We start from the raw sequence: 22191 nt of genomic DNA on the forward strand, positions 1-22191 counted from the left end.
TAAGTGTCTAAATTTTACCAAGGAAAGTCATTTCTAAAAATGTTCCAGTGGTTATCTCCTTGCCTACCCTCCTGCCTCAGTTGAGAAGTCAAATATGAAACCAGTTACCAGTTACTGGGTCTGGTAAATATTTCATCAATTCTACCGCTAAGTGATTTTACATAAATTCCTAACTTTCACCAAATTAACATTTCAGCAAGGCAGTTAACGAGTCCATAATTGTAATCAACTCCTGGGTAATGTAATATTACCCAGAAGATAGAGGTCATTTGAAGACCAGAAAGAGGAATGAGAACCAAAACTAAAGATAGACTGGCAGATTCTCAATCTTGATGAGAAAATTCAGCACAGTCTGCCGCCCATCCAGCATTTCTTCACAAGCAGACTCTGGGCATGAGTGATAGGTTTTTCCACTGTAGTTACAACTTCATTTCACAAGGTAAAAGGCTCTCTCGTCCAAGTATAATAGGAAAACAGAGAGCCTGTCTCTCTGTGAATTACTAAAACACAGTTTTTGAGAGCCTATTTTGTCATGTCGAGTAGAAAGGCCACCTTGCACACTCCCTCTGTACCTGTCCACTACAGGGGCAATAAGCTAGTGTAATAAGAGGTGAAGCAAAAAAGACCAGCTGGGCACAAAATGGTCCATAATACAAAGGCTCTTGGAAAAAGAGGAGTATTTACTTCCACTTTTTGGCTTTAGATATTTGCTTTTGGGTATGATCCATGTAGAGTTTTGGTACAGAAACTGAACGTTAATCTCATTAATCTCCAATGAGATGTGTCCATAAGGAACAAAGTTATTTAAAAAAATCAAAAAACAAAAAGATAAGAACAAGATGTAGTAAGCAGATGGCTTTTTAAAAAAAGTCATTTCAGGGGCGCCTGGGTGGCTCAGTCGTTAAGCGTCTGCCTTCGGCTCAGGTCATGATCCCAGGGTCCTGGGATCGAGCCCCGCATCGAGCCCCGCATCGGGCTCCCTGCTCGGCGGGAAGCCTGCTTCTCCCTCTCCCACTCCCCCTGCTTGTGTTCCCTCTCTCGCTGTCTTTCTCTCCATCAAATAAATAAATAAAAGCTTTAAAAAAAAAAAAAGCATTTCAAATAGGATTCCTTAAGAAAAATGAACCAGTCTAGATTCAGGGAATATACCTGATTTATTGGAACAAATCTGGGTTTAAAAAAAAAAACAAAAAACTTTTTTCTTTTACTCCTAGATTAGGACAGTGATTAGATATGGCTCATTTAATGCAGACGAATTTAAAACACAGACACAATGGTCTTTTTCTCCTTTTAAAACAGTTGGCACAGAGCTACCTAGAATAAACCTGGACTCTTAATTTTCTCCCAATCCTAGATCAAATATGAAGGAGAAAATGCACTCGTTCAAGATTCATTAAGTACCTACTAATGGCTAAGGGCACTATATTGCCACAGGGGAAATATCCAAAGCAGGCTACAACCACCCTAGTCTTCCAGGGACATAGAATTCACCTAAAACTCATAAACAAGATCAAAAGCTATATTAAGAGGTCCTTTTCCTAGATTGCCATTTTGGCACTTTTTACCTGACCTTTCTTCAGAGCATACTTAAAAGGCTCCAGAAAAATGGGTGACTTATCTGCACAGATTATCAGACATGTTGGACTACTGATGAGAAAAAGAAGTACCTTCTCTTCAGTGTAGTTTTGATTCTGGAAATATCGAGATGAGAACAGCTCCCAGCAAAGCAACAGCTCAAGATACACAAGTCTTGTTTTTTTTTTTAAAGATTTTATTTATTTATTTGAGAGAGAGAATGAGAGACAGAGAGCACGAGAGGGAAGAGGGTCAGAGGGAGAAGCAGACCCCCCGCTGAGCAGGGAGCCCGATGTGGGACTCGATACCGGGACTCCAGGATCATGACCTGAGCCGAAGGCAGTCGCTTAACCAACTGAGCCACCCAGGCGCCCAAGATACACAAGTCTTGTTAGACAGTGTTTGCAGGAAAGCACTAGAGCAATAGCCAACTCCGTCCCAGTCCAATTAGAAGAAAGCCCTTAAGAGGCTCAAACCCTTCCCAGCCCTATTCCTGCTCATTAACACTGGGGCTCTAACACATGGCACCCCTGACTATTGTACACACCCCCTGGGACAATATGGTGTGTTGCAGTCAGTTTGTTCCACTTTAGCTTTCTCAGACCCAAACTGCTCAAATTCAATTGATCCCTGCTGGTCTAAAAAAAGTCTGTCTGCTCTTTATTTTCCAATTCCCACAGTAGTCCTTCACAAAATCCAACAGGACAACTTTGCAAGTCCTCCTGGCTTTCTAGAGTCTAAGAAAACTAGGCAGTTGTTTAGAAAGGAATAGCGCTAACAACCACTTCCTAAAATTATCCCAGACCAAAAAAAAAAAAAAAAAAAAGAGCTGTCCTATCAGCACCAATGATCTCCTCTGTAACTAACAAATTTCTCCCTTCCCGCATACTAGTATGCAACCCACTGTAATAATGCCTTAGGTTGACATTATTACAATGAGACCTAATTTTTCTGAGTCACAAACGGGTGGAGACAAAGCAGACTGTGAACAAACTGGGTGTATTCAATATATATATATATATATATTTTTTTTTTTTTTAAAGAATAGAGCACTGACCTGGGAAGCAGTAGTCTTGATGTTTTTTTTTTTTTAAGTAAAGTCACGAGCCTGATATCCTGGTTACTTTGTAGTGATTACATGAGCACATCAGCTTTTAGCATGTAAGGAATGGCAATTTCCATTGGCAAGATACAGGCCATAAAAATAAACTCGAAACACACTCGGATCTCCACATCTGTTAAAAGCTTACCCATCTCCCAATGCCCAATTCCCTAATCACCCCCAAGCCAGAAATGACTCACACCTCAAAACTCCAATGGCATTTCATGAGCATAATACTCCAAGGGCACTTACCACACATAGTAACTTGTAAGTAGGTGAGTGTTTTTGCTCGACTAGAGTTATTATTTCTTGTTTCCCCAATAGGACCCAACAGGGCTTATCACAAAAAGGAGGAAGTCCATAAATGCCGTGATCTACCACAAAGACTTTAGAAAGGATTCCACTGACTTGTCACTCAAGTTGAGAATGCAGCTAATGACATACAAAAATAGGATGCTTATGGATTTGGTGCTGTGGTGATTTATTTTTTTGTTGGTGATAAAAGGGGTGAAGAGCCACCATCTGGGGTTTTCTCTTCCCCTTGTTTTATTCCTCCTTGTTCCTTTAGGCAAAATGAGGAAATATGGCTTAAACTGGGCCACAAAAACTGTTTGTTTAGCAGTACCTTAAGAAAATATCTTTAAATGTACCTTTAATTTTATGTTTCTGTAGAAACACTCCAAAAGGTTCACAAAAAAGGACTCTAAACGTATTTAAATGACCTACTTCAAAGGAAAAATGGTTCTAAAAAGCAGTATTTCTAAAAGGCAGCAGCTGTTGGACCCTACCTTGTGTTCCCTTCTAGCACATTCAGAGTGACTCTTCAGTAGTGTGTGAGGGGTATGCCCCTCCCTCTCTGCCCCTCACCCCCAGAGATGCTCTTCACAGACCAGAATTCCACTCTGCAGCAACCGATGGCTGGGCTCCAGCCTCTCAAGGGGGGAGACGAGGCACAGAAGCGCTGACAGGCCCTCACGAGCAGCAGTGATGCAGAGCGCCAGAATAAACTCTGAAGCTGCTTCTCACAGTTGAAAGGACGGGGCACAAGCTGTTTTCTCGCAACTCTGCTTCTTAAGGTTACAACAAACCAGCCTCTGATCCAATTAAAATCCCTATAGTTTAACGTTTTCTCAGAGGAGGACAAAGCAAAGATGACCTGGGCTTGCCAGGAACACAACGAGCCACGTATGGTCTTGGTTGATAAATGAAGAGTTAAAAAAGATGAAAAATTAAAGTCATGACTGCCATGAAATTGTTTATTCATGGTAAGGTGTTCAGGGCAGTTACAGCTGTACAACAGTAATTGTTAACAAGCGTCTCCTGAAGAAAAATCTCCATTATAGATCACAGATAAGACAGGAAGCAGAATGCATTGCTACTGGGAGATCAACGTCCCGAAATGGTAGAGGATGTGTCAGACGCCAAGTCAAGAGGGCCTACCCTTTCCTGAAACCACTTTCAAGAAAAACTGTACTTTGAGGACGATGACATTTACCCTAATTGCTGCAGCTAATTAAAATTAGGTAATTAAAAAAATTTCAAATGCACTTTAAATTTGATGTAGGGCATAATTAAAAATCAGATTTTAAAAAATATCATTAGGGTGGTAGGGTGAAGGTTGGCATACTAGAGGGGAAAAAAAAAAAACAAAAACACAGTTTAGCTCTCAGAAAACAGGAGGGAAATGGCAATCTGTCAAAGTTATTACAGGGGGACTTGTTTTTTTCCTTTTTAAAGACCAGAACTTAACAACTTGGAACATCTGTGCCCTTGCCTTTCCCAAGTATGCCGATGTCGAACAGCACTTCTTGTGTCATTCTTCTCCCCAGCAGGAACCAGGCTGGTGAATCAGCAAAATGTCAGGATCTTCGGAAAGCTGCTACTATTACTTTGAGTTAGCAGGAACAGAAAAAAGAATGAGAGCTGTGTTTCCAGAAACAACCTGGTGATTCCTGTGTGAATACACAAGGTAGCAGATGACACTGTGCAACCCTGTCAGGGATGTAATAAATCCTACAGGGGGAGGGCTCAAGATGCACTTGAAACAACACTGGACTGGAAACTGGGGGCGCCCAGAGGGCCAGCCTCAACTTCAACAGTTAGCTGTCCAACATCTGGACCTCTGATTTGTCACTAAATAAATAAGGCACTGGGCTAAGTCATCTCTCAGGTCTGTTTGGATCCTGAAAATCTACCATTCTGTAGGTAAATTAAAATGTAAAGTCATAACTAGAACTCCTTCTACCTTACTAACTCTGTGAGGACTAGTTAGTACCTTGAATAGGGCTGATCATATGGTAGACACCCAAATATATGTTTATTGACTGATGCTGCTTGAACATCCAGTCTAGTCCATGGTTCCTCGGGGTCTAGTACAGTGCCTGGTACATAATAAGCACTCCAAGCATGTCTACTGCATGAATTCATGAGACCCTATACTAAGCTGATCCAGAAACAAGCTAATCAACCAGGGTTCTCGTACAACCCAGAACCCAGAAGTAAACCCTGAGGAACACATTCAGCAACCTGGGGACTGACAGAGTGATTCTTAATACTATCTAACCTTACAAGTCTCAGAAATGGCTTAAGAGCACCGTTCAAGAAGCCTGCATTAAAATTATTCACTGATTTATTTCTATGAGAATTATCAAGCAGGAAAGAACCTAGTGAGACATGCTCTCAGGAGAGAGATTACCAGGAAGATGAAAATAACATGAAGCAGCAGCAGATTCCCCGTGAATATCACTCAGGCAGACTAACTAAATTTGTCTCCTACCTTCGGAAATCTGGATTCAAACAGAAAAACTACTGGAAGAGAATCTGCTTTAATGAACATATTCCCGACCAAGGGCACATCAAAAGCCGTTTGCAGAAAGCTGCTGCACATCTGAGAGCAAAGACAAAGTATAAAATGGTTTTGGAAGTCAGGTTCAGATTCAGGTAAAAGTAACATCCACTAAGTGCCTACTGTGTATCAGAAACTGCTTAGCCCTCACATGGTCTCCTTTAATCCTCCGTTAACAATGAAAGGCAAAAGTTATTAACTCCACTCCTGCAGAGGACAATACTAAGGGCTGGAGGGGCACCAAATTTCACACTAGAAATGAAGCTGGGAGCCAAAGCTAGATCATCTGTTTAGGTCTAATGCTCATTCAACAAATATTATGTGCTTCTGTGCACCAAGCCTTTTTTAAGGAATAGGGAACGTAGCACTGGACAAAATAAAATTAAAATCCCTGTCTTCCTGGACATTCCAGTGTGCTTTCTACCATGGTTCACTGCCTCCTCTTTTCTCAACTCCACTGGGCCGTCTGTTAGCAGAATGATGTCTAGATCAACAGATTCAAATCCTATCTGGCCTTGCCGCTATAATGGACCTGGAAAATCAAGATCCTGAGAAATTAATGCTATTAAGGTATGAACAGATAAATCACAATGAATTCCAGCACTAATAAGAGAAAATAGGACAATTAAGGATTGCCCAAGATTTAGTCATAGATAAAAACAGATTTTCAAATGAGTAAAGAGCAGCATGTGTTTCAAGACGGGAGATAATTAGAATGAAAATAGAACACCAGACGTGACAGCAGACATCAGCAGAGACAGACAGGAGACGAGAGTAAACAGTATTCCCTCACCCTGTCAGCCTTCCTACTGAGGACAGATCTGAAAGGATATCTGTATTATCATGTCCAAGTAACCCAAGGAGAGACTGCACAGCATTCAGCTCCACCAGGAGGTGGTACAGGTCTGGCATGGTGGCCACCACGTGCATCTCCTGAATGATGTCATTTAGGTCCAGCTCGGATTCCATAAACCTAGGAGGGGAAAACATGACAGCATCAGTGAAAGGAAAGGGGTACTTATCAGCACTGAGGAGCAAACAGCAACATAATCCAGACAGAGAAACAATCTGTCAAAGTGTCTGCAACAGACCAACCAGGAAGTACACTCATCCAAACATCATACTGTCACACAATTTCCTTGAGAAATCGATTCCCTCATTACAAAAATCAATCTTGGATTCAGATCTCATTATAGGGTTCCCCTTACTCTTGCAGTCACAAGTTGCCTTTTAGAGGCTCCTGAAACATTTTTAGCATTAAATGACCTGCCCACCAGTCCTGTGGATTAGCTACCATTACCACTGTGTTGCCCTGACATAGTTATCCGACTAACCCAAAAAGGGTTTCTCTTACCTGCCACTTCAGATCAAGGGCCAATTATTCCCCTCACCCAAAGGACAATGCTGAGATTTTCCTGCCATCCAAAAATACCCTGCCTTCCTCCAAACCCTCTCCCTTCAGTAAGCTGATTAGGGGGCAGATTCCAAAGTAAAGCAGCAGGATCTCCAGGATCCTGTAATCACCACCACACCTTACAGAGCATGATACTCCACTCACATTTCCACACCCAAACCTTTCAACAAACCTATGCCCAGGCGCTAAGAACAAAACTGCTCTGCATTCACCTCTCCCAGCCCTCCCCCGCTGTTTGACATATCAGAAATGCCCAGTAAGCCTTTGATGAACAAGACAGGAAGGTTTGCTCTGAGGAGGAAGTGAGCCAATCCATGTAAAGCAACTGAACAATATCTGACTGAGAGTAACTGAGGACAGATCTGAAAGGATATCTGTATCATCGTGTCCAAGTAACCCACGGAGAGACTGCACATGCTTGAACTCGAACTCATGACCCTGAGATCAAGACCTGGGCTGAGGGGCACCTGGGTGGCTCAGCCAATTGAGCATCCGACTCTTGGTTTTGGCTCAGGTCATGACCTCAGGGTTGTGAGATCAGGCCCCGTGTCAGGCTCTGCATTCAGTGTGGAGTTTCCCTGAGATTCTTTCCCTCTCCCTCACCCCGTCCCTCCCCCTGCTCACACGTGCACTCTCTCTCTCCCTCTCCCTCTCTCAAATAAATAAATAAATAAAATCTTAAAAAAAAAAAAAAGACCTGAGCTGAGACCAAGAGTCAGACACAACCGACTGAGCCACCCAGGCGCCCCAGCAGTGGTTTAACAGACTCTGGAGTCAGACTGCCTGGGTTTGAACCTGATTTAGTCACTTACTTCATTTCTCCATGCCTCAATTTCTCATCTGTAAATAAGATCATAAAGTTCCTATCTCACAGGTCTACTGTAAAGAGTAAATGAATAAATAAAGCACTTAAGAAAAATGCCTGGCCTATAAAAAGCACTACATGTTTGCTCTCATTTATTCTCCTGTCACTGCTGTTATTATTATGTCTATCTTCCCTTCTAGAATGTACACTTCTTAAAGACAGAAATTATATCTTTTGTCTCTATATATCCACAGATGCCTGCTTAATCAAATGGCCTCAATTTAATTTTATATCAGTGTGCTTTAATTTAAAAAAAGAAAAGGAACATAAGCAGGGACTCTTGAAGTTACATATGCCTCATTCAGATGCTGAGGGGCTGGGCAAAAACCACCTCTCCAAAAATCTGGATTCTGCAAGGAACAAAATCTGAAGACTATAGTTCTTTAAAAACATGCCTGTATTTCAGACAATATCCTTACCACTGTTTTTCCTCATTACTATTTTTAATCATAACATTTATATATATTTTTTCTAATTATAAAATACTACTTTCTATAGAAAACTGGGAAAAGACAAGCTTTCAAAAAATAAACAGAAATCATCCATCCATTATCTCAGTGACCAGAAATAACCACTGATAATATTCTGGTAGGTTTAAGTAGTTTTTCTCAACTCATAGCCTACCCCCCCCACCACCAAAAAAAGTAGCCTACATAGTATACAGTTCTATATTCAATTTTTGCCATTGTTGTTAACATAGGCTGAACAATTTCCCTTATCATTAAGCATTCTTCTACAACAGGAAAAGCCAGTATCGAACACTTGTCATTCCTTCTCCTTCCATGGCAAAATCCCTCATTGAACCCAGTGCCCTTCCCTGCTGAGCCCAGACATGGCTTCAGAATCCTTCTCAACACAGTGTTCCAAAAAGAAACCACCAATCAATCCAAGAGCGGGTGTAGGAGATTAAGCCTATCTGAAATGTCTATTCTAAATAATACATTTTAAAAAGCTACATCGTATTTCCTTACGTGGATCTATCATAATTTATTTTACCAATCCCCCTTTGTCATTTAGATGGTTTTTCAATCTTTTCCCTTACAACAAATGACACTACGATGTATGTATTCATAATTATTGTTAGGATAAATTCCCAGGAAGGTGCCCAGTCAGAAAGTATGCATAACTTAATAGATTTTGCTCTAGCCTGCCAGAAAGGTACCAGCAGTCTATGAAGTGCCTATTTCCCCCACAACCTCCTCAAAACCAGTATTATCTATTTAAAATCTCCTCCAATTTGAGATGAGAAATATAACTTATTTTTTATTTTGCACTTCTGATATTAAGTTAAAATTCTGTTAATGTTGTTTCTCCTTTGACCATTTTTATATCAGGGTGCTCATCTTATTTGCTGATTTATAAGCACTCTCTATATTAAGGAAATTAATCTCTGCCATATGTTACAAAAAAATAAACCAACGAAAAATATTTGCCCTTTAATTTGTACATTGTGCTTTTTAACATAAAAGTTTTTAAAAGCCTAAGTAGTTAAATCTTTGCCTTTATGAACTCTATCTTACATGCACCCTAAGTAAGGTTTTTCCTACACTAAGATCAAATATATTTTATGATATACTATCTCTATGTTTATATATATTTAAATGTTTAGGAGTAAGTAAATCTGAGATATATTTTAGCATATGATATGGGGCAAAGATCTAACTTTATTTTCTGCAAATGTTTGGCCAATTGTCCCAATACCATAACCTATCCTTTTTCCACAGATCTGAAGAAATACCACCTCTATCATATACTAAATTTTAATGCGTACTCTAATCTTTTTATGGGTTTTTCACTCCATTTCACAGATTTGTTTGCAAATTCCTGAGCCAGGACCACACTTCCACATTATCATGGCATATTTTACCTGTTACCACAAAACATTCTGTTGTTCTTCTTTTCCAATGCTTCCTTGTCTATTCTCACCTGCTTATTATTCTAATTTCAAGATTACTTTTCTCAAGATTCCAGTTTTTTTAAGGCTCCTTCACTATGCTTACAAATAGATTACCCTTTTAGATCACTAGGTGCCTTATCACCTAAAGCATGGAAGCCAAATCAGAATCATGACTTGGAAGGGCTGGCATAGAATTCAGATATTGGGGCAGTAGATCTGTATAATCTTTGAACCTAAAGGCTCAGCAAATCCCTAAGGCTTATTTGCCTTACATGAGTAGTACTAGAGAGTAACTTAACAAAAGACTTTTACAGTTCATTGGGAAGAACTGACAAGGGCACTAAATAGTACTAAGCAAAGTCACGTTGAGTACAAGGAAAAGGTGTGGGGACCTGGGTGGTATAATCAATGAATGAATGTGAGCCTGAAGAGAAGCCTCTGGTAGTATCCCACAGGGCTCCATCCTTAGGCCTGTTTTTTGTTTTTTAAAGATTTTATTTTTAAGTCATCTCTATACCCAATATGGGGCTCAAACTCACAACCCCGAGATCAAGAGTCTCATGCTCTTCTGACTGAGTCAGCCAGGTGCCCCTTAGGCCTGTTTTTGATGAACTTAAGTGAAGATATATAAACAGCAAACTTAACAAATGTCATATAACACAAAGCTTATAGAGACAGCGAACACAGCAGCTGACAAAATCATTTCAAAAAGTTCCTGACAAGCAATAATGATGGGCCAAATCTAACAGGAGGAAAATTACCTAGGATCCACTCCGAGCACTGCACTGACCCATAAAGTCAGGTACAAATGCATGGGTGAGAAAGATACGGTTTAGTAAGAGCACATGTGTAGAAAGGACTTGATGGTGTTAGTCAATTGTAACTGCAATACAAATCAGACCATGAGATAGTTCTGCCAGGACGGAAATTACTACTCCTTCATCTCTGGACACCCAGCACCAGGCACACTCCCTAGTCCACCAAAGAAATCTAGCAGATACCTGCCAAAGGAAGGAGCAGAGGAAAGCAGTTGCCACAAAAGCAGCTGTGGTCTTAGCCTGCTTAGAAGAAAATACAAGAGTTATCATGCAGATCAGATAACCCTTAAGGTATATGACATCTGTTACGGGAACCATACTTTATTTAGGAGGGCTATGGAAACTAATTTGGGGAAGCAACTGAGATTATAAGGAGTCTAGACATCCTCTCATAAAAGAATGTGTTGAAATTCTTTTTCATTCCAAGTTGAAATCTTATGAGTCAGAGCTGCCAAAGATGAAACAGGTTTCTTTGTAAAGTTAGATCCTTGTCACTGGGGGTAATTAATAAAGGGTGACATGAAAAAAAATCAAGAAGGAGAAGGGAGAATGGACTGCACCTTTCAGTCCCTTCCAACCTGGAAATTCTTCTTCCAACTATGCAGTTTTAACCCAATGTTTTTAAGTTTAGAAAGTCATAAAATTATCAAAACAAAACAAGCAAAAAGTCAACTGTGAGCAGGGAAACATCACAAAAATACCACTGGGGCCCAATGTTACATTAATAATGAGCTAGAGCAGGAAACCCCTGGACTTGGGAATGAGACTGACCTGGGTTACACGCCAGCCACAACATTTATAGGCTGTGTAACCAAGAGCAGTGTGTTAACAAGCATTCATGGGGCACACACTAAGTGCCAGTCACTGTGCTAGGTACTGAGGAAATAACAAATAACAAAACAATCCCAGCTGCTGTCCTCATGGAGCTTCTAGCAAGGCACAAATCTAAACAATCTATTCAATGCAATTAATTGTAAGGATGTCTAGTGTTGCCCAAGAAAACTGTTATTGGAACAAAGAACATAGGGCCCCAGTCTGGACAAGGGAGATGGAGAATATTAACTAACCTATCTCTAAACTTCAACTTCCTTAAGCTTCCTAGCTGAATTATAGTGAGGATTAAAAGAGATAATAAATATAATGTGCCTAATAACAGTTGGCACATAGCAGGTGCTCAATAAATCTAGGTACCCTCCAGTCTGCTCTGCTATAACAAAGAAAATTTTCTTCTCTTTTGGCTGACCAAGAATAAGCCTCCTCATTTAAAGCACACACTACAATATTTGTAAAGGACTGACTGTCTAGGGATTAGGCATACCTTTAACAACAGCTGATGCACAGCTGGAAGAAAGGATCAAGTTAGAGGTCAATGGGAAAGCAACAGAGCAACATATTAAAACAGTAACCCAGGCTGAGGCGGGGTCATCAATTCCATCTGGTATGACAGAGAATATTCTGCTCGTCTGCCCATGTACATTTGCTTCAGACCAGCATGATGTTCTCATTCAACCACAAGAGTGAATATTAGCAAATGATCAGTGAAGTCAAAAATACCAGAAAAGCAACAGAAACCAGTGAGTTCCCCTGCAATCATAAAACAAGCTATCAATACATAGGAAGCATGAGGTTTCTTCCACCCAAATGAATCAGCAATTCTCAAAGTGTGGTCCTAGGACCCCAGGGTAGGGTAGGAGCTGGCCGGAGATCCTTCAGGTGTCTATATGATCAAAACTATTTTTATGGTAAATCCAAAACATTATTTGCCTTTCTCACTCTCATTCTCTCAGGACTGTATAGTGGAATTTTCCAGAGGGCTGCACAACACGTGGTGCTATCATTGCCCTGAGGGCTAATGAAATGTGTGCTTGTATATTCTAAAATTTCCTAAGATAAGCATTTTGGGGTACTCAATAATTTAAGAGTGCAAAGGGGTCCTGAGACTAAAAAGTTTGAGAACCAATAAACTAAGTAATTCCAGCCCTACAAAAATGAAGAGAAGGAGAGAAGGAGCACACTCTACTCTTGTGATGTTTGGGAGAATGATCACACAGTGCCAAGTAGACGCTGCATAAGAATTGTCAATTGAATCTGAAATGCAGCCAAATGAAGAGAGGCATTTTTGGGTATGCAATCAAAATGACAATTGCATATATGGGAAAATAAATTTGAACGTTTCTGATCTCAACCGGAAAGCTTCATTCAACTATGCTCTAGCAATTTTCATCTTAATTGCACCTCGCTGGTCTAGAGAATTATAAAAGACACTGCACCAGTAGGAATTCAAGAACTCAAGGTTAAAACACAATGCAGTTTCCTACCTGCTTTTAGATATGAAAAAAAATGTTCTTTATGCATAATTTCAATTTTTGAATGTTGTGACTTAAAAACTAAAATAGTGTATAAATTTGTCTGGATGGAAAACACTGTTGTTGTTTTTTTTAATGCAATAACATTTTCTTAAAACCACTTTATGAATTGTAACACTGGAGCATCTGTGGTACCTAAGAAGTAGAGGTGAATATAACCTGCAGAAACTCACTGCTCTACACCGACAGAAGTATACTTAGAAGTGGAGAAAGGTAATATTGGCATTCCAAAAAGTACTGTGGTTCTTAAATTTCTAATGTTATCAACCTATAGCATAGCTTTCTCATAATGTATCCTCAGGTTCCAAGCACTGGGAATGTAATATGGATGACCTCAACTATGTAAGATCTCTCCTGTTTACTGAGCACTTACAGTATGGCAGGAACTGTGCTAGGTACTACAAACAGAAACAAACAAGACACAGTCTACCTCCTGAAAGGCACAGAGTCTAATGCAGGAAAACCACTGAGGAAGGAAATAACAATAGAACAAATGACAAAGATCACATTCACCGTGGGCAAAAATTTAGGGAAAGAGACCAGCTGGTAGAATAAAAGGCCAGGGTATGGAATTTGGCAGGGGCTATCAGAGTTTAAAATACATCCCCTTCAATTGGAGAATTCAACACTTAGGTATCTATCCCACAGAAATAATGCACACTAAGACATTCACTGCAGCATTGTTCACAAAAGTCAATATTTAAAATAACCAAATATCCATCCAAAGAAAAATAGTAAATAAATCATGGTATCTCCACACCATGAAACACACCGCACCAGTCACAAAACAAAAGGTAAACACGCATGGAAAGATCTCCTGTTATGTAAGTAAAACCATCAAGGTTCAGAATATGTACAGTATGATTTAGGTAGGGGGAAAAAATTACATATGTAAATATATGTACAGAAAACAATCTAAAGGAATACTCACAGAGACTATCTCCGGGTAGCGGAACGGAAAGGGGGTCTGTGCAGTGAAGGAGAACTTTCATTTTTTATTTTACTTATGCACTGTTGGGTGTTTTTTATGACAGTCTGTTCATGTATTACTTGTATAATCAAACACACCCATGCATACACAGACACAATGCAGTATGACAAGTGCTACGATAAGGTAGAGGTCAGCACAAAACTGACAGGACTCTGGTGTTGGGAAGGCTGAGCTCTGATCAAAGAGGGTTGCGGCCTGGGTCCAGTTAACGAGGTTCTCCTCTCTCTATACCTCCTCATCTACAGCACAGAGAGGACGTACTCAATCACATCAGCCTCACTAGGTTGCCATGAGGACTCTATGCCCTCTGATACCTCTGTGCCTTTGTTCACGCTAATCACATTGCCTGGAAGGCCTTTCCATGTTCTCTTCTGCCTATTAAAATAAAAATCATTCTTCAAGGCCAAGCTCAAATACCACCTCTTCTGTGAAGCCCTCAATAGCCCCCAACTTGGTATTCATGGCTTCTTTCCCTATGCTCTAACAGCACTCTGCTTCTATCTCTTTAAAGTGTATTTCCTTCTACCCTGCATTTATAGTCAGTCTCCCTAGTAACCTATAAACTGGAGTACAAAGACTGTACTATTCAACTCTTAATTGCCTAGGGGCCTTGGGCCTATTAAGATTTATTAAAAGTGTATGTCCTGAGAGGCAGAAAGACAGGGAGGGAAGAGAGATTTAGAACATTAAAATCTGTATAAATATGCAATTCCTTTAGTTAGAATTCATTTTTTTCCCTACCTAAATCATACTGTACATATTCCACACCTTGATTTTTTTGGTCACATAACAGGTGATCTTTCCATGTTAGTACTTGTCAAGATGGACTGAAAGACACTAGATTCCTCATGACAGCACCTCACAGTACATGGAGGTGCTGGTGCAGTGACAATCACGTGAACTGTCATTCAGTGAGCACTTACTGTGTGCCAGGCACTGAGCTAAACACCTGCCATCATTCTCACTCAATCTTCACAACAACCCTGTGAAGGAGGTTTTATTTCTTTATACAGATGAGATACCTGAGGCTAAAAAAGGAGAAGTGACTTACTCAAGGTCATGTAGGAGTCACACCCATATCTGTCTAACCGCAAAGCCTTTGAAATTTTCTCACCAGTAAAGCTATCACTAATGACAGGCATGGTCAGTTTTCTTTGCGCCTTGAGAAGAACAATGCAGAAAAGAGTTAACATAGTAGACCTGATCTTTACAAGCATCTAGTCCTAGGGCTGGTATCTGGGAACTTGGCTTTTGAAAGGTTCCCTAAGTGATAAGGGTGTTTTACCCACCTGGAGCACTTAACTTCTGCTTTCCCTCTGGGAGTGTGGAATTTTGATAGTCATGCTGACAGAGAAGGCCTACATAACTTGTTTTCAATAAATATCTTGGACTCGTAAGTCTCACTCAAATGCGCTTCCCTGGACAGAAACACTACACACGTGCTGATGTATTTCACTGTTGGAGAAAGGAACATGTCTGCGTGTAACCCCGGCAGAAAAAAGACAAGGAGCCTATACATGAATTTCTCCAGAGTCCAGCCTTATCTGTCTTTCCCTCTTGCTGATCCTGTTGTGTGCCCTTGAGTACCACTGACTCTGAGCCCTATGAGTCTTTCCAGTGATTTCCCAAACATGTGGGTTGTCCTGGGACTCCTGACACAAATCACAAAAACCAAAGCAGGCAAAACAAATGAAAAACAAAACAAAAACAACAAACATAACATGTAGGAGGAAAGAGGGTTTCAGCAAAACAGCCTTACTTCTCTGGATTGTCTGGAAACTTGATCCGCAACTCTTGGTTTTTGTATGATCTTTTTTCAAATGTAAGGATCATTTTCTTCACTGAGCTCTCATCTAGTGGTTCCTCCTGGTATAAAGGAAACAAACAGCAACAATTTCAGTCCAAAGGGATTTCTCATTCACTAATCACTACTTCTTTTCTATGGCTCTTTCATGCCATTCTGCCACTCACCTTCCTGGGTTAAATATACAGTATATACTTTATCTCCCCCGCTGGAAAGAAGGTTAAGGGTCTAGATCACATGCTATGTTGTATCACTCTGTCCCACAACTAGCTCAGGAAGCTCAGTTTAAGGTTTTAAAGACTAGCTCATTCAACAAATATTTCTTGAGCATACTGTATGGCATGGAATAAGCAACAGTATTAGATAGTTTAATTTAATATTTACCCATCCTTCTCCTTGTTGTACAGGTAAGATAACACTCAGGTTTAAAAGAACTCGTTCAAGGTCAAACCCTGAGTCAATGACAGTGGACCTCAATCTTTGGGAATCCCCACGCCAGGGGTCGACAAACTTCAGTCCACAGGCCAAATCCAACTCACAGCCTATTTTTGTACAGCGAATACCATAAGAATGCTTGTTAATTAGCAACAGTCACTGCTTTGCATTTCTTATACATTACTGTTTCAGGTCCTTACTAGCTACTGGGAAGGAAATCAGAGAGGCCCGATATAGCATCAAGAATTTAGTAACCTCACTCAGGGGAGACATAAAAAACTAATAGACCATACAGTTTTCTTATTTCAAACACTGGAATAATAACTACAAAGGTAAATAAAATGAATTTTTGTAAACGGAATCATTTTCCCCAAAAAAATCAACAATAAAATTTCAAGAATGTTTTCTCCTCAGTTTCTTTTCAAGGTTAGAGTCACGTGCTACAGTGCACTCTGCCTCTCTGACACCCAACTCCTGGCTTCACAGCTTTTGTGGCCACTGACCACAACTCACACCTAAAAGCAATACAAAGACTGCTATTAAGAGAACCAGAAACTGATCCTTCTGGAAAGCACTGAATCATCTCATAATTGTATAAGTACTCAAAAGTGTTAGCTATTATTTTATTAAATTTCAATGTTCATATGTTGGGTTTTTTTGTTTTGTTTTGTTTTTGTATATTCAGTTAGCCAACATAGGAGTTATCTATAAATTCGTTTTGGGCATGACAGATTTCTTAGATTCTATCAATGACTCCTGGCCCCTGAGGACCTCTGTTGGACTCCCACCCCATGCCCAGTATCTGTAGCTTAAAGAGAAACTTCACAAACTGAACTCAGTGCCCCGGCTCAGTCAAGACTCAGAGTCAAGCTTCACTACTTACTAGGCACGTGGTGATGTTACTTTGCTGAATATAATCCTCAAACCCTCATCAAGTCCAACAGACTACCTCACAAGTCTTTCTTGAATTCATCCACTTGGCATTCAGAATAAAATTCTAAATCCTTCACATGACCCATATAAAGAAGGTATGGCAGGATCTAGCCCAGACAATCTCTCCAACCCCAAACCAGAGTAAACATCCCTTTCGGTGGCCCATGTCTACTTGTTCACTGCTGACTCTCCAGTGCCCATCACAGTGCCCGACACACAGCAAGCACCCAGGGAAGATGTGTTGAAGGAAGGCAGGCAGGCAGGCAGGGAGAGAGGGAGGGCGAAAATATTACCTGTCTCTTTCAAGGTCATGGAGATGACCTAAAGAGATGAGGTGCATAGAACTGTTTTGCAAACTACAGGACACTACATTAACATAAACGCTTATTGTTACTACTAGCAACAGGCACGATGCACCCAATGCATCACGAGGATTTCACTAAGTAATCTAAATTTTTAGGAAGGGTTAAATCACTTTCAAGCAACCTCAATCTCCACTTCTTTTCTTTCCCTTAGCTAACATCTTGCCCACCCTGCAGGAAAAAAAATGTAATAGTGTTAATACAGCTCTCATAGGATCCCCCAAATCCTAGCCTCTCCAGGGTTTGGCCTTCCCTCTTTTAATTTCCCTCCAATGCTGGGGGAAAACTGAATTATCAGTCTTAGTCATCGACTAAGACTCCAATAGCTCAACGTCAGAAACCAGAGGGAGATTTCAGAAAGATGAATGCTGGTGATATAGCACAAAAAGGACAATAATATTTTACAAGTCCACATGACTTTACAGGGGCAAACATCACTTGTTTTTCATCAAATGGGACTTTGGTGGCAGCGAGAAAATAACTCCTGGACTTGTAGTCTTCCATGTGTCATTTTTACAAAGCGATCTCTTTTTCCCTTGTCCCTTAACAGAAGACCTGGTCCCACACTACATTTCTGTCTCCCAGGCTAGAAACCACTTACCCATGACAGCTACTATCCTAATCCTCCAGTACCAGCCTTGCCCTACATGGGAATTATACCTGCCAATTAACTGCTGCTGCAGGGCTAACAGACTGAGCCGAAGCTAGTGAGCAGGGAGGGAGGGAGGGAGAGCCGAGAGGGAAGGAAGGAGAGAGGATGTGCTACACACACGGTTTGTCTAAGCCTAGCAGGGCTGCTGCCCTCAGAGAGGAAATTCAGGACCCTCTCCCACCACAGATTTGCAAAGTGTCACCATCTTTTGGGGGCAGATCCCCAAATTAGCACTGGTACAAATCCTAATGAGAGAGTTACTGTCACAACACAGTAAAGACCTTTTTGGAATATGAATCCATTTTTTTTTCCTTCTCAGATTCACACTCCAGCTTCATTTTTTAAATCCAAACTTAGCATCATGTCTTTCAGGGAACCAAAAAACAGCTGGCTCTTAAGAATCCATTTCCATAATTCATTTTTAACAAAATGCCAGGGTGAAATAACATGCAAGTTAACACTTATGGATATAAAAAGACACTTAGGTAAGGTCATTTTATTTTTAATCACTGGTATTTTACCTCTACTCTTTTTAGCTTCATTTATTCATTCAATAAATATTTATCAAGGGCCTACCAAGAGCTAGGCACTGCACTGAGTGCTAGAGATACAGCTGTGAACAAAACAGAGCCAGTCCGTGTTTTCATAAGAGGTGGGGGAGAGGATAGCAAATGAGTAAAATAAACAAACCAGGATTTCAGATCACGGTAAATGCTATGAAGACAATATACTGACCAAAGTGATAAGAGAATAACTTACAGGGCTACCCCAGAGATAGGAAAGGCTTCTCTGAGGAGGAAACATCTGAACTGAGACCCAAATGAGAAGAAAGAAACCCGCCATGCAAAGCCTTACGGGAAGAGCATTCCACAAAGGGAATAGAAGTCAAAAGGTCCAGAGGTAGGAATGAGTATGCCTTAAGGCATCTTGAGGAACAGCAAATAGCACCTCTTTTCCTAAACTGTATTTTCTCAGTTACACCTAAATACCTAATCTCTTAGCTCCACCTTGAACTTCTCCACCTTTGCTGCTTTGCTAACGCCATCTCAACTGAAAAGCCTCCTTCCACTAGTGTGATAAAATGCCACTCCTCTTTCAAAGACTACCGACTACATTAACAAATGGAAGTGCCTTCAGTGTGCCCGGCCTAGGAAGCCTCCCTGACCCTCCTCAGTCAACAGCGACAGCCCCACAGTCCAGTGCTCGGGCCTCGATGAGGACACATAATCCAGAAGAATTTAAAAACTCTATCTATAATGATCTTTACACTTTGAAAATGCTTCCCAACTCCATCAGCGCACTTCACCTTCCCGTCAATACTGTGCAGTAAGTATTCCTCGCCCTGTTTAACAGATGAAGCTGAAAAGCTCAGAGGAATGAAATATTTGACCTAAAATGACACTCTACAGACACTGCGTGTCAGGGCCAGCCTCGCCTGCCACCTTACCTCTTCCTCTTCCTCCTCGCCCTCTCTGTCAATAATCTGCAGCAGTCTCTTTTTGTCATCGTCTGTTTCTTCTACCACCACCATCTCCTCTTCCCGATAGCGGCCACGGTCTCGGGGACCAGCCTGCCTCCGACGCATTTTCAGCTCTTCCTCTTCATCATCCCGGGGACGTTTTGTGCCCCTGTTGGGCTGAGAACGAAAAAAAAGAAACACAGGATTCCAGAGCTGGAAAAGACCTAGAAGGGCACACGTAGCAGACATTATAAAAGCTTTCAAGGATTCACTGATGAAAAGCTCCATACAATACGATTTCTCCCACAAAATGAAGTAAAGCTCCAAGTGGTCATTTTTTCAGACCCATAGTGATTCTATAAATACATGACTAAAGTCACCTACAAGGTAGTTGGCTTTTTCTTTTTACAGAACTTTTTTAATATGCGAAGTTTTAGCACTTCACAAAAGTTGCTGTGTATATAGAAATCACAGGGAACACAGCCACGTTGAGATGGGTTAGGCTCAATTTACTAGTTACAATACAATTTCCGACACCAATCCCTTCACATGGTTTTAATTCATGTCTATGAAAGACTACAGTCACTCACAAGTAGTTCAAGCAGAGAAGATTACCTATGTAACACCCAAGGGTCTACTGGACTCCGAAGTCCTACTTTATGGAAGAATAGGGTAGAGTAAGGCCCAGAGGGAGTATTACCCAGAGTCCCAAAGCCAGCAGCTGCACTGAAAACACAATCGGCACTTCCTGGTCCAGGGCTCTGGCTGCCACACTGTTAGGTCCTCGTTTTGCCTTTGACGCTGCAGTCCACGGAGGAGTTCTTAACAGCGGCCTTCCATTAAATTGGAATAAAATGAAGCACTACTGAAATGGGCTTCAGAGCTGAGGAGAAACAGCACTGCACCAGGAATCAAACAGCCCAACGTCTCCAAGCAGCTCAGGTTACTACTGGTGCAGCTCTGGGCATGTCATTAACCTCTCTAAACCTTCGTTTCTTCATCTACAAACGGCAAACGGAAATTATAACCCTTTTCCCTGTGAACTTCAAAGGGTGCTTGTGTGTGTGTATATGTTTACCATTTTTCTCCAGCTTCACTAAGATATAATTGACATATAACATTGTGTACAATGTGATTAGTTGATTCATATATATATATTGCAAAATGATTACCACATTAAGTTAGTTAACACCTCCATCACCTCGCAAAATTACCTTTTTTTTTGGTGGTGAGAACATTTAAGATCTACTCTCTTAGCAACTTTCAAGTATACAATACAGTATTGCTAACTAAAGTCACTCTGCTATACATTGGATTCCTAGAACTTATTCATAACTGGAAGCTTGTACCAAAAGGTTGCAAACTTTAGTGAAAGAATGCTAAATGAAGGGTGCCTGAGTGGCTCCATCCGTCAAGCCTCTGCCTTCAGCTCAGGTCATGATCCCAGAGTCCTGGGTTCGAGTCCCGTATCAGGTTCCCTGCTCAGCAAGGAATCTGCTTCTCCCTTGCCCTCAGCCCCCACCCCCCACCCCCACCCCCACTCCACACTCACGCATGCTCTGTCTCTCAAATAAATAAAGTCTTAAAAAAAAGGGGGGGCACCTGGGTGGCTCAGTCGTTAAGCGTCTGCCTTCGGCTCAGGTCATGGTCCCAGGGTCCTGGGATCGAGCCCCGCATCGGGCTCCCTGCTCCGTGGGAGGCCTGCTTCTCCCTCTCCCTCTCCCCCTGCTTGTGTTCCCTCTCTCACTGTCTCTCTCTCTCTGTCAAATAAATAAAATATTAAAAAAAAAAACAACGCTAAACGACAACAGTACTAAACAAAAATAAAAGATCATTACTATAAGGTAATCCACATGATTCTGTCTTCCTCAACAGAAGACATCTGTGTTAGGTTCAATGAGCTTTTCTTTATATGTTATAATAACTACACACACTAATAGTGTGCTAGGTGTGACATGGTTTATTATGACCAACAGAAGAGAATGCCCCATTTGCTGCCAACCTGCTAAGTTGTTTGGTGGTGATAAGAGACAAATTTCTACTATGCACATTACACATCTCACCTTGTGACTTATAACCCACACTGCTACTGAACTGCACTATCCCAGTGTGCAAAGTCATTTCCCTCTATATTCACATACCCTGCTGGTTCCACATACCAGGTGTGCCAGTAAGTCTAAGCATATGACACTGCTTAGAAAACTCACATTAGACAATTTGGTTTGTAGGTTACCACCTGCTATTTTTCACTCTGTTCCTAGCCTCTGTGAGATAGATTATCATTTGATATGATAACACTCTACTTTTATAAACACAAAAATTATAAAAATCTATTGTCATTACTGGCACTTAGAAAAAGAGGAGAAAAAGAAGAAAATCAATATGCCAGGTACCATGGACCACAAGCAAAAGGACGTGGTGGTTTTCATGTGAGAAAGAAAGGAAAGGTAGCTTGATCCCTAAAGGAGGGCAGGCTTCAAACCAGAAATCTGTAGCTCCCCAGCAGGTAAGGAACTTCAGCCCCCTGGGAGCACTAATTCTTTCAGGCACATAAAACGAGGCCTGCTGCGATTCTGATTAGCGTGAGGCTGCTGCAGCAGTCAAATCAAAGCACGGGCTCCATAGTTCTCCACAGAAAGGAGATTTCTGGATTGTTTATCTCTGAGGGCAGAG

The 22191-nt window shown here is 41.0% G+C and overlaps 1 protein-coding gene across 2 annotated transcripts in view; it reads right to left on the bottom strand.

Moving 5' to 3' along the window:
* Nucleotides 1-22191, bottom strand: part of CTNNBL1 (catenin beta like 1) — a 158536-nt gene that overhangs the window by 107178 nt on the left and 29167 nt on the right. Inside the window, exons 2-4 of one of the 2 annotated variants that reach the window (XM_081832805.1) lie at nt 19507-19695; nt 15633-15739; nt 6354-6495 (exon numbers count right to left, since the gene is read on the bottom strand). In XM_081832805.1, coding sequence (XP_081688931.1) covers nt 6354-6495; nt 15633-15739; nt 19507-19695 — 438 coding nt within the window. The remainder of the gene's footprint in view (nt 1-6353; nt 6496-15632; nt 15740-19506; nt 19696-22191) is intronic. The other variant, XM_081832806.1, reaches the window with a different exon arrangement.

Source organism: Leptonychotes weddellii, chromosome 10, assembly GCF_054177405.1.
Source record: "Leptonychotes weddellii isolate Sample4059 chromosome 10, ASM5417740v2, whole genome shotgun sequence".
Taxonomy (NCBI): Eukaryota; Metazoa; Chordata; class Mammalia; order Carnivora; family Phocidae; genus Leptonychotes; species Leptonychotes weddellii.